Genomic DNA, 11,885 nt, shown 5'->3' with positions numbered 1-11,885 from the left:
TACGGTTTTCTTGCCATGAGTAACCAGCTCTCGACATCCTATCCTATTTATTCCTTTCTTTTCTAACATGTCAGCATTTCTGCAAATGCTATTTGGGTCTGGGTGGATGATAGTCCTGAGTTTGGAAATGAAGGTTTAAGCATCCTGGGAGAGGACTGTGACGGAGCCTGTCGGTTTTGGCCTACTTGTGTTGAACGTTCGGGCACCCTCTGTAAAGCTGTCAACCAGTATATTATGTACAAGAACAGAGTTACTGTATTAGCTCTATTTCATAGTGTAATCATTACTTCTGGAGTGAATCTCCTAGGTAGCTAGACCATCTCTTTAGCAGGGAAACTGTGGGTTATAATTTTCTTGGAAAAATTTCCTTTTTGGGCAAACAGAGTGGGGTGTTGCTACTGACTTGTGGAGTCTTAGCCATTTATTGTTTTAATTTGCCCCAATTTTTCCTGTGACCCTCATACCCTCTCTTGATCAGCTGTCATTTTATTGTGCATCTCATCATCTCCATGCTTAGCTACAGCACAGAAAGCCATAGTTTGCTCTCGTGTATTCCTGCAACATGACTACAAGGTGTTGTGCAATTTATTCTTTTCCAGCTAATGTGCCAGTTTGTCCATGTGGGTTAGATCCAAGGACTGTTAGTTCATTTTGTAATAAGTCTGATTTGCTTTCATCTCCGCTCCTGGTGCTGCCTCTGATCAGGCAGGTTATAGCAAATCCCATGCTTAGATTTTTGGGTTTTATTTCCTATGATGCATTCTCTGACGATACCACCTCAGTCATCATTTCAGATCCTCCCGTCTGTTCCTCACATGCTTTACTCTGCAATTAAGATTATTCACCACTTCTCTATCCCGTATTCTTCTAAAAGTTTTATTAGTCCTCTGAGCTTGCCTTTACCTTTTTTTGCTTCTATGCTCAAATAGCAATCTCAAGATGTTTGAAGTTATCTCCATGGAAATGATTCAGTTCTTTAATCTTTAGCAGATACTTCCATAAAGGTTTGACAACCTTCTGCTCAGTATCTGGGATTTATCTGTTCTTTCATATGCCATGTAACATTTTCTTTTAAATCTCATAAGAACTAGTGTTTTAATACCTGCTCCTGTACATCCTTCTTGCTTTGTCATTTTGTCTCCTGTATAAATACCTTTTCTATGGAATGTTTAATGAGATTTTAGATTTTAATACATTTTTCCCCTGTTACCTTTGCTTTATAATAATTGTATTCATGCCTCTTCTGATAATGTCAGGACTGTGTGTGCCAAGAAATTCCTTTGACTCATGGACATGAAACCTTAAATTAAATGTAAGGAGGAAGAGATAAGAACAAATTATAATAGTACTGAGAGCAAGAGATTGATTGCAACAGGGTATTTGGTTAAAATGTGGTTTTCATAATATATGTTCCTGAAAATTGCAAATGTATTCTGTTATATCATGTTTATGAGCCAACTTTTGTTATGCAGAGTTATAAAGATTGCTAGGTATTCAGTTGCTGTGGATCCAAATGATGTGAGGTATTCAAAAAAGAAGAGCAGGTTGTTACTATGAAAGTAGCCCTCTGATAAAACAACACAAACCGTGTCATTCTCCACTTGGGTAGGATAGCATTTCTTGCTGGCATGGATACCTCTTCAAATATACTAGCTTCTAGGGGACAGTGCAAAATTATATAATTTAGACATACAAGGAAACGAAATTAAATAGCCATGAGTTGAGCATACCATTAAACAGATCTAATTTATAATGGGCTCTTATGCAAATTGCCTTTGAGCACTCAGTAAAAGAAAATGAAAAGAGATTAATAAGGACAATGTGGACTAAAAAGTTGCAGAGAAAAAATAGTAAAAGGCTATTCGAGCTTGCTCTCTGCACACCCCAGAGTGTTAAATAAGCATTTCCATTAGCCACATAAATATAACATCGTGGTAATAAAACTTGCAATGACTTATCCTTTTAGGGGCCAAACCCCAACTCACTTTGCTACAGTAGCTCCAACCAAGTGAGTAAGATTTCAGCTAAAATACTTTTTCTTTGCCATGTCATTCATTATTTGCGGAAGAGAGATGTGTTTTCATGAATATTTTGCTCCTTGTCAGCCCCTGTATATCCAACTTCTGCAGGAATCTCAGGCAGTTGCTTGCCTCCCCATTTCAGCACAAGGTTAGGGGTACCAGGGCATTGCAGATGCTCCTCTTTCTACACTGTTCCCTCTGCTGGGTTATTTAAAGGGCTTCACACCGGAGTTTTACTCCCTTTGTTGTTCTGGCATAGAGCAGGGAAAGCTATCAGCTTAGAACTCTAGAAAAGATTTTATTGCAATAGGTTTTCAGTTGGTTTTGAGTTCATAGTGTCCTCTTATAATGGGAATAGTATGAAAAATAGTATACTCAGTATATTCAGTAGTAAGGAATCTGTGTTTTCTTGGGGAAAAAAAAGGCTTTATTTCTACCTTAGATTGAAAGTAGTGCAGTATTTGGCACTCTTGCAGACATCCAAGTTTGCATCTCCCATCTTCCTTGTATCCCTTTGATTACAAAAGGGAAGAATTTTAGCTCTTTCCACTGAAGCCACTAAAACAATCTGCAAAACTGTATCATTTTTCTTACTGCTAAGAAAACTGTGCAACAGTTGACTTGTTTAATTAATATTGGCCATCTTGTTCCTAATTATTGCTGCTTTCCCAAAGTCTCAGCTGAGGCAGTATATGCTAAAGGGAAGTCTTTCTCTTTATGTGTATAGTAGTATATATAAATATTTATACACTGAGAGAGCAAGGTTATAAACACTTGCACTATGTATACAGTTTTGCTGCAAAGGGATTATATTTTTATGCTTGAGAAATAGGACTTGTTTCTGAAGAATTTGAAAAATCCCATAAGCAGTGTCATCTTCCTTTGCTAGCTTTTTGGTCTAGAAGTGCTGCTATGGGAGTGCTGATCTATGGGGAGGAAGATCCTTGATATATTTTATGGAAGTAAAACGTTGATCTCTTCTATATCCAGTTGTTTTCTCACCACTGAAATGAGGCTTGTCGCTGTACCTGTTTTGTGTCCTTAAAGTAAAACCAAATTCTCTGAAGCTGAGTTTTCCACTGGTTATATTTTTAGCCCTTGAAGCATTCAATTTCTGACAGTGGAATGTGATACTTAAAGCCATAGATATTAATTATTACCCATTGGAGGTCGCACTTTCAACCCATGGGACATTAATTTTCCTAATATACAGAAAATTCCAGCCTCTTAGTTTTAATTAAATATTTCTGCGGTACGTTTTCTTGTAAACGGACTACAGTTTCTTATCCTTTACCCTTGATATTTGACTAATTCTGCATATAATTATCAGCTTATTTTGCAAGCCTCCTTCAAAGCACTTCCCTGTTTGGAAATTCATTCAAAAGAAAAAAAAAAAAAGAAAAAAAAGAAAGTAAGTTATCTTTGCCAGTTATTGGCCAGCATTGTCAAGAAGGAGATGGGGAAAAACATCTTTTGAATTTTCTTGGGAAGTGAAGTTAGACTTAACATGAGTCCCTTCTTGTGCCAACAGGCTGTCTCCTAAGCATTTCTAACTGCAGTGCGAGACCAAGCAGCAAAGCTGTGGGTGACAGGGAGGATGGCTGCTCAAATCACACTGTACTGAAAAGCTGCCAAGGAGGCACAGAGGAGAGCTTGCCACTGTGCTTCCAGGAACCCAAGAGCATGGGGAGGGGGAGGCTGGAGCGTGAAGGCGTCGGTGGTTTCCCCCGATCCTGGCATCCCCAGTCTCCTCTCCTGATGGGTGTAGCAAATGCAGCTTAGGAAAAGGACTATGCCACCAGATTTGGGTCTCCTATTATCTAAAGTCTTTCCCTGGAGGTCATGTGTAGGAAGCTGGAATCTCCGTTTTTCCATCTGAAAAGGAAAAAGGCTTTAATTTTGTTTACAGAAGTCTCTGCTGGGGGTCTACACTTCCAAAGCTGTTTTAACGTGTGAAAGTGCAGTTGTGTATTGCAAAGAGATCCTGGGAGGGGAATTGGGACTTTGTAATTCCTCGGGGTTTTCTGCTTCTGCAAAGCAGCCTTGCACTAAGGCAGTGCTTTCTGTTAACTCTTCCAGTGCAGACACAAAGCCTTTTAGGTCTCATGTAACGCTCCTGACAGTCGTGTACCCTTGTCAACGTTATGCTTTTTTCAGAAGGCTCCATTCTCTGATACTATCTTGTTCTCCTAAACAATTAATAAAACAAAGACAGAAAGCCTAGAGGTTTAAGGTATATAATTATAGTTGTAATATGGAAGTAAGAAAATGCTGAAGAAACTACCATTATAAATTTCAGTAATGACTGACTTGGTCAAATATATATGTGAATTCCATGATAGATTCCAAGACGACATGCTTAAGTATAGGGGAAAATTAATTCTAAATTTTGAGTGCATCCATATTAGACAAAAATGTTGCTTATCCACATAGTGAACTTGTATTATATGGCCTGCCACAGCTTAAATTTTGCGCAAGTGGGCAGGCAGGAACAAGTATCCGAGGAAGAAAACTTGAATTGTTCTATGGGATGCCTTTCTACAAAATATTTTGTAACTGATCATTCTACAAAGGTATATTAATACCTTATATGTTACAGATTTCATGTGATTAGAATTGATTCAGGTATTTCCACCAGAATTGTGAATGGCCAACTGAGATTACTGGGGTTTTGGTTTTTTTCCTGGTCTTCATCTCTCCCAACTGGTGAGAAAGAATAGATAAGACTTGTTTTCTTACCTGTGCCACAAACTGAGTGTGATCAGGGAACAAAAGTGCCTGGTGGTCACCTGGTGACATCTGGCGATACTGCTGCACGATCTTTAGTAACCTGTAGAGAGTTTATTGTGCTGGTTCCCAAACCAGATGGGTTATATTGAGGCAAAAACTACATACAAATGAGCCTTTTAATTAAAATAATGAAAACACAGTATCTGCAGAATATTGCAGAACATAACCAATCGTTTCACGTGGAGTGTCCATGTGATATATCACAACCAAGCTCTTTCAAGACCATTTTGTTTACAGTTCTGGCATTGGAAAGGATCAAAAAGTACTTCCCTGTTGCACATACAGACACATAAACAAGGGCACAAAATTGAACCTACCAGTCACTCCCGCTGATTTTGTTGGGAAACCACCAGTGACTCAGGAGCATTTTGCAAACACCTCGTTGCAGAAACATAATGTATATTTTGTGTTACTCTGGCTGGGGTTTTGTTCAGAGATTTCAGCCCTTCCTACTGCTCTAACTAAAGCTGGTTTGTGAGGTGCACATCTAGAAAACGTGTGTGCCCAGCAGCTAATGTTACAAGAGCTGTTGGCAAAAGGAGTCTCTCTAGGTGGTTGTGTGGTTCTGGTGGGTGGTCTCTAAAAACTGAGGCATTTTTCTTGATTATTTCAGTGTGTGCTAAATGGTAGCTTCCACAAACAGTTAATTTTTACTGTGAAATCATTATCTCATATTGAAATGTGCCAACCTTTGTATTCATGGCTACTTACTCCCACAACGTGCTGCCCCCTCAGCTGTGCCTGTCCAAGTGCTGGTTGCAGTAAATGGCATCCAAAATATGAACTGGGTTTAAAAACAAATAAAACCCAAGCAAACAACAACAAATTTTCCAAAGAGCAATTTCCAAATTAATCGGGTTCACCGTGCGGTACCCTGGAAAGCAGAATAGAGTCAGTCAAGGGGGATGGTGCTTTTGGGGGGATGAGGCGTGCTGATGGGGCCTGTCAAGAGAGGTGACCAAAATAATCAAGAGGATATCAACTCACAAGACATGGATTTGGGCAGTGAAGCTGCTGTGAGAGTCTCCTGCCCTGGCTGCTTCCTCTCCATCTTCCCAGCTGTGCTACTTTGAAGTTTCTGTGGCCTTGCTTGAAAACAGGCAGCTTAAATTGTGGTTTGAAACCAGCCCTATTCATACAAAGTGGAGCTGCAGAGCTGCTTCGGTGAAGTCAGTTTGAAGGGACTTTGCAGGATTGGGCTGTTTGCGCCGAGCTTGGTCTGACCCTGCCACTTGCCTTTTGTTTCCTCTCCAGAATCGGTCGGCTTTTCGATGGCACGGAACCCATTGTCCTCGACAGCCTCAAGCAGCATTATTTCATCGACAGAGATGGGCAGATGTTCAGATATATCTTGAATTTTTTAAGGACATCAAAACTCCTCATTCCTGATGATTTCAAGGTGAGATTTCAAGGGTGTTTGAGTGTTTTGCATGTACCTTGGTAAAGCAAGTATGTGGCACGTAGCCAAAGCAGAGCCTTAGGAGGGAGGGATGGGAGTAGACCTGTAGAGTACTGTGCTTGATTTCAGGTACGTGACAAAAGTATGCGTGTGGCTGCTAAAGTGGCCTCTGTCAGCCTTTCCTAGAGTGGGATAAATATTCATTTTTCCCCTCCTGGCTATAGCCTAATGGAGCAACCTTGCCATGTTTGACCTAGGGAAATTAAATATCATAGGATACTGACTGAGACAGAAAGGATGTTACAATCTGGAACTGACTGCTCATGATTTGCTGATTACTTGTCCTCTCATCCACTTTTATGCTTCCCCTCTGATTACAGCAGCTCCAGCTTCCACTCCCACGCTGAAATTCAGAGAATGGTGTGGGAATCACAGTACTGACAAAATAAACTGCACGTATGGTAATATTTGAGCATTATCATAGAATATTTTCTCCCCTAGACTCTTGAATGCATACTGCAAGTTTAATTCGGGAGTTTTAGAGAAGTCAGTCCGCATTTATTATTTCAACTTTAATAAAGAGCTTGCTTTTTTTTTAAATAACACATTAAATTTGTGGTAGTTCACCACATTAGACATTAACCTACAGAGCTAAAGCTTCAGACTCCATGATGTTCTGTGTTTATCCACGTGTAGGTATGTGGGTGTATGTGTGGTGTCAGCAAAATGAGCACTGGAGACGGTGGTTGCAGCCGGAACAGATCTTTATCGTTACTTAATGAATGCATATCAGCGTAGCTGGCTGTGCCATTAGTTCACCATAGGCTACAGAACGATTCAGATTGAGCAGGAGAGGTGATGGGGAAGGGTTAGATAGTTCACACTGGTGTGCAACCTTTTATCCCTCGTATGTGAGACAGATTTTCAGGTGTTTGGGGGATAATAGGCATGAGGTTGAGCTCAAGAGTCGTGTTGCAGCAACCTTTGAATTATCTGCTGTAGACGCAGACTTCCTTCTCCCGTGCGTGACAAGGGTAGATCTACCTGAATAATGGGGGCGTTTGGAGCTAACCGCTAAGTATCGTAGCGGTTCAGAAACCTTAGCTTGGCTTTGTGCTGCTCTCGGCACTTGTCCTGAAGGTAATCAGATATACAGAGAGAGGAAAAGCCACCTTCCATGCAGTGTTAAGAAGTTATGTATGCAGAGCCTTTAAAACGTGTAAATATACTGTAGCTGTGCTGAAATTAAAAATGTAACTCCCGGCAAGTTCACCCAACCAACAAGGTGTTCAAAGATACGTCCTCCCAGGTCAACGCTTTAAGGTGTCCAAAAGATCAGTGCTTAAAATGAATGGCAGTCCTTGTTTCTTAGAAATGTATGGAGTAGATAATTTTTTCATTAGGTGTTAAATGTAAGCAGTGTTTTGAGCATGATTTAGGTGTCCCATTCTCATAAAGCTTTCTGTGTGTAGCTCAACTTCAGGGATATATTGACTGTGAGCAGTCTTGTCATTCTGTTCCTCTGTCTTCCCTAATTCTCATGTATCGCTTTTCTCTGTATAAAGATTTTACAAATGGTCTTACGATCTTAAACCTAGAAAAACAAGATTTCTTTGGGGTTTTTTTATTAAATTTAAAAAATGGCAGTAGTCAAACTCGGCATCATCAGTTCTAAATTACTTCTATACTGGCTATGCTTAGAAACGCGTTCACTCTGCTCTGGCATTTGAGACAACGTAGTAAACAATACTGTTGGCAAAATGGGGAGATATTAAAAAATACTTAATTTTTAAAATGCAGTAATATGTGCAATTCATTATGCAAATATCTGAATCATTTTACACTTAGAACCATCACAGCCTCCCTCATTTCCATTCTTATACCTGTTACAATGCCTGCTAGTATTGCTCTAAGACGCGATGGATCCTAGTGATGAATTTTCTGAATCCTGACTGAGTTCTGCTCCATCTGTTCAATGAGGTCATTAGTCTATGACATCACTAAGGGGATAAAATACAGGGGAAAGCAGGATTTTATTCCAGAGTAGGGGGGAGTTGAGCAAGCATAGCCTCCCCCTCCCCTCCTGAGTGCTGCTGTACCCAGTCTGTTTCAAGTGGCTGATGGTTATTTTTTGCTTCCACTATTATTTTATTGCACCTTCCTACACAGTAATTACGAACTATGTCTGAAGGGTTCCAGATCTAGAGCAGCATTAGCCTGAATAACCATATACATTAAGCGGTGCATTAGCAATGCCTCTTCCTTAATTGTGCGCTGTAATATATGTGTCTTTCAGGACTACAGTTTGTTATATGAAGAAGCAAAGTATTTCCAGCTTCAGCCCATGCTAGGAGAGATGGAAAGGTGGAAACAGGACCGGGAGAGTGGCCGCTTCTCAAAGTCCTGTGAGTGCCTGGTGGTGCGAGTTGCCCCAGATCTTGGAGAGAGGATTACACTGAGTGGCGATAAGTCATTGATAGAAGAAGTGTTTCCAGAAATTGGTGATGTGATGTGTAATTCTGTCAACGCCGGCTGGAATCACGACTCGACGCATGTCATCCGATTTCCTCTGAATGGATACTGTCACCTCAACTCAGTTCAGGTAGGAGTCACGTATACGTTTTTTGGGAGGGAGGCTGGTGATGAGGTACGAGTGGGTTGAGCCTCTTCCCTGACGCTGGAGCGTTTTGGTGAACAAAATCAGGAGGAGGCTTTGAGCTAGATATTTACTTCTATGGATCAAGGCTGCTTTGTCAACTTAATTCACACATACTAGCACCAAACCTCTTTGCAAACAAACTACAGTAGTGTTGAAAACCTCTCAATACTTTGAATACGTCACTGTATACTTTCGATTTTGAATGAAGAAAAAATGTTCAGTCTTCCTTCTTGCTGTGGTAATAAAAACAAAGACACATCTGCTTATTTCAAATAGGGCCCTATCCATTTCTGTCATCTCTTTCACTTGCAGCATTTTTTCTTCACTTTTTATGGCATAACAGAGGCCTGTTGTGATAGTACATGGCGTAATGGTTTTAAACTAAAAGAGGGTAGATTTAGATATAAGGAAGAAATTTTTTACAGTGAGGGTAGGGAAAACACTGGAACAGATCATCCAGAGAAGTGGTAGAAACTCCATCCTTGGGAACATTCAAGGTCAGGCTTGATGGGGCTCTGAGCAACCTGATCTAGTTAAAGATATCCCTGCTCACTGCAGGGTGGGTTGGACTAGATGACCTTTAAAGGTCCCTTCCAAACCAAACTGTTCTATGATTTGGTGTAGCATTATCTGAAATTTTAGGGGGATTTTGGCTTATATTGTTAAAATCTAAAGATCAGGGTAAACAAAAATTGCAGAGATGTTTTGATGGTTGCTTCAGGGTCTCTTTTCCCCCGCTACCCCTTTTTGAGATTTGTCGATACCTGCTCCAGTGAGGGCTTCCCATGGTGGCATAACAGCCTCATTCAGACACATCCACCTGCTCCGGCGTGGGGTCCTCCGCGGGCTATTGGTGGACACCTCCGCGAGGTGCAGGGGTACAGCTTTGCCTCACCGTGGTTTCCACCATGACTCAGGGGAATCTCTGCTCCAATACCTGGAGCACATCCTCCCCCCTCCCTCACTCACCTTGGTGTCTTCACATATTCTTGCTCCTCTCTCTCTCTCTCTCTCTCTCTCTCTCTCTCTCTCTCTCTCTCTCTCTCTCTCTCTCTGTGCAAGTGCCGTAGTTTGTTTGGGTTTTTTTCCTTGCTTCTTAAATATGTTATCACAGAGGCTTTCCCATCAGCACTGACAGTGGAGAGGCTGCCTTGGAGCCAGCTGGCATTGGCTCTCTTGGACATAGGGGAAGCTTCTAGCAGCTTCTCGCAGAAGCTGCCACTAAAGCCCCCCCCTCCACTACCTGAACCACATGAACCAAATACTGGTGTGGGAAGAGACTGTGTTCTTAGCAGCCTGGAGCTGGTGCTGGGAGCTGAGGTCCCTGCACATCGTTTACTGGGTGAGTTGTGCTGGGCACATCCCCTTGCTGCTCCAGGAGTCCTGCCTGACTCTTTTTCCTTGTGATTTTTTTTTTTTATTATTTTTGCCGTTGTGTTTCCCACTGAAAGTAACACTGGAGTTGTGACAAGGGAGGAAAGGAGGTGAATAGGCAGAACTTGGTAGTCTCATAATTAAAGTTAAAAAGTCACAGTTTTTTACCACAAGTTAATGTAGCCACAAACCTTTGTAGCCATGGCTGGGTTTTAAGTGTCTGGAAAATGTGATTTTAACTTTCCTGAAATTCTGACTGCACTATCTGCCTTGTCACCATTTAGTTGACGTGTTTGCTCAGCATCCTCCAGTATTTTCTGTGCAATTCTGTATTTGCCCTTTTGTACTGTCAATTTTGCGAAGCAGAGAATGCATTTTTCCAGGCATGTTTCTGTGGCTAGAAAAACACTGGATTTGTTGACAGTACTAAAAAAAATTAAAATGTATATTTTTTTTTCATTTTTCTGCTTACTTTGGCCAAAGTCAGCAGAAACCAGTCCAATACAATGAAGCTGAGGGAACCAGTTAACAGATCTGTGTAACCACTTTTGTTTCCTAGCTGGATCCATTTGAAAACAGCAGTTATCATCCTTGGACAGCAAATAGTCCATTTACTTATACATTGGTGTTTGTTTCTTCTTTTTTGCAGGTACTTGAGAGGTTACAGCAAAGAGGATTTGAGATTGTTGGCTCGTGTGGAGGTGGGGTGGACTCTTCCCAATTCAGTGAATACGTACTGAGACGAGAACTCAGAAGGACATCTCGTGCACCCTCCGTCATTCGAATAAAGCAAGAGCCTCTGGACTAAAATGGACATGTTTCTTTATGCAAAAAAAAAAAAAAAAGTTTTAAAAAAAAAAAGGGGGACGTTTCATGTGCAGTTTGGATTCCAAACAAGTCCTGGAACTAAAATTGAATAAAAGACACATTTATATCAAATATAGAGACCACACCTGAATTCATATGGGAATATTTGGAATAGTAGTAATAATAATAATAATAACCTCAAGGTGTAAAAGAAAACACACACACACACATATATATTAAAAATATGTATGTATATGTATGTATGTACATATATATATGTATGTATATGTCAAAGGGTAGGAAATGCAACAACAAAAAAGTGGTAGATGAGGTTGGTGCTGTCATGCCATTAAGTGTCCTAGGCCTTACTCAGGCCCGCTTAACGGTGTACAAGCCATTACCATTGGGGGATACATAGGCTATTCTTCACCCATTTTCCATTGCCACCTTTTAAGTGTGTGCACCCCTTGACTCAACTTTATTTGCATATGGAGGTTTATGTCTGTCTTTTTTAGAGGTGGGTGGGCAGATGTTCAGGAGACAACCATCCATTGCATTGGAAAGCTAGTCGACTGAAATTTTAAATGTAGTTTGTATAGAAGTCGCACACTTTTTGTCTGCCCTCACAGATGTGAAAGGTTAACTTTTCTTTTGAATGAGTTTTTTTGTCGTTTTGTTTTGTTTTGTGTTTCTTCAAAGGGGGCCAGAATAATTAATATTTGGTAGAGATGCTCTGGTTTGAATCTGCTGCTTTCCTACAATTTTTTCAAATTTTATAATGTATTAAATACAATAAACTCTGTTTAAAATAACGAGGGTCTGATTTAAGCCAACA

At 40.6% G+C, this 11,885-nt stretch overlaps 1 protein-coding gene across 1 annotated transcript; it reads left to right on the top strand.

Annotated features, from left to right (window-relative positions):
• The first annotated feature begins 6,060 nt into the window (after positions 1–6,060).
• Positions 6,061–11,088, top strand: LOC104280726 (BTB/POZ domain-containing protein KCTD1). Its single transcript, XM_009878466.1, has 3 exons — positions 6,061–6,210; positions 8,507–8,812; positions 10,893–11,088. The coding sequence occupies exons 1-3, from the start codon at positions 6,148–6,150 to the stop codon at positions 11,049–11,051; spliced, it is 528 nt and encodes a 175-aa protein (XP_009876768.1). The 5' UTR covers positions 6,061–6,147; the 3' UTR covers positions 11,052–11,088.
• The last annotated feature ends 797 nt before the right edge of the window (positions 11,089–11,885 follow it).

Source organism: Apaloderma vittatum, unplaced genomic scaffold (assembly GCF_000703405.1).
Source record: "Apaloderma vittatum isolate BGI_N311 unplaced genomic scaffold, ASM70340v1 scaffold8551, whole genome shotgun sequence".
Taxonomy (NCBI): Eukaryota; Metazoa; Chordata; class Aves; order Trogoniformes; family Trogonidae; genus Apaloderma; species Apaloderma vittatum.
This window is presented reverse-complemented; position numbering and strand designations above follow the sequence as displayed.

Bases quoted from the DNA above. Each gene is read 5' to 3' on its own strand.
- LOC104280726 (XM_009878466.1), top strand. From the start codon at position 6,148: ATGTTCAGATATATCTTGAATTTTTTAAGGACATCAAAACTCCTCATT. The intron at 6,211-8,506 runs GTGAGATTTCAA...TGTGTCTTTCAG, and splicing joins TCATTCCTGATGATTTCAAG to GACTACAGTTTGTTATATGA. The intron at 8,813-10,892 runs GTAGGAGTCACG...TCTTTTTTGCAG, and splicing joins GTCACCTCAACTCAGTTCAG to GTACTTGAGAGGTTACAGCA.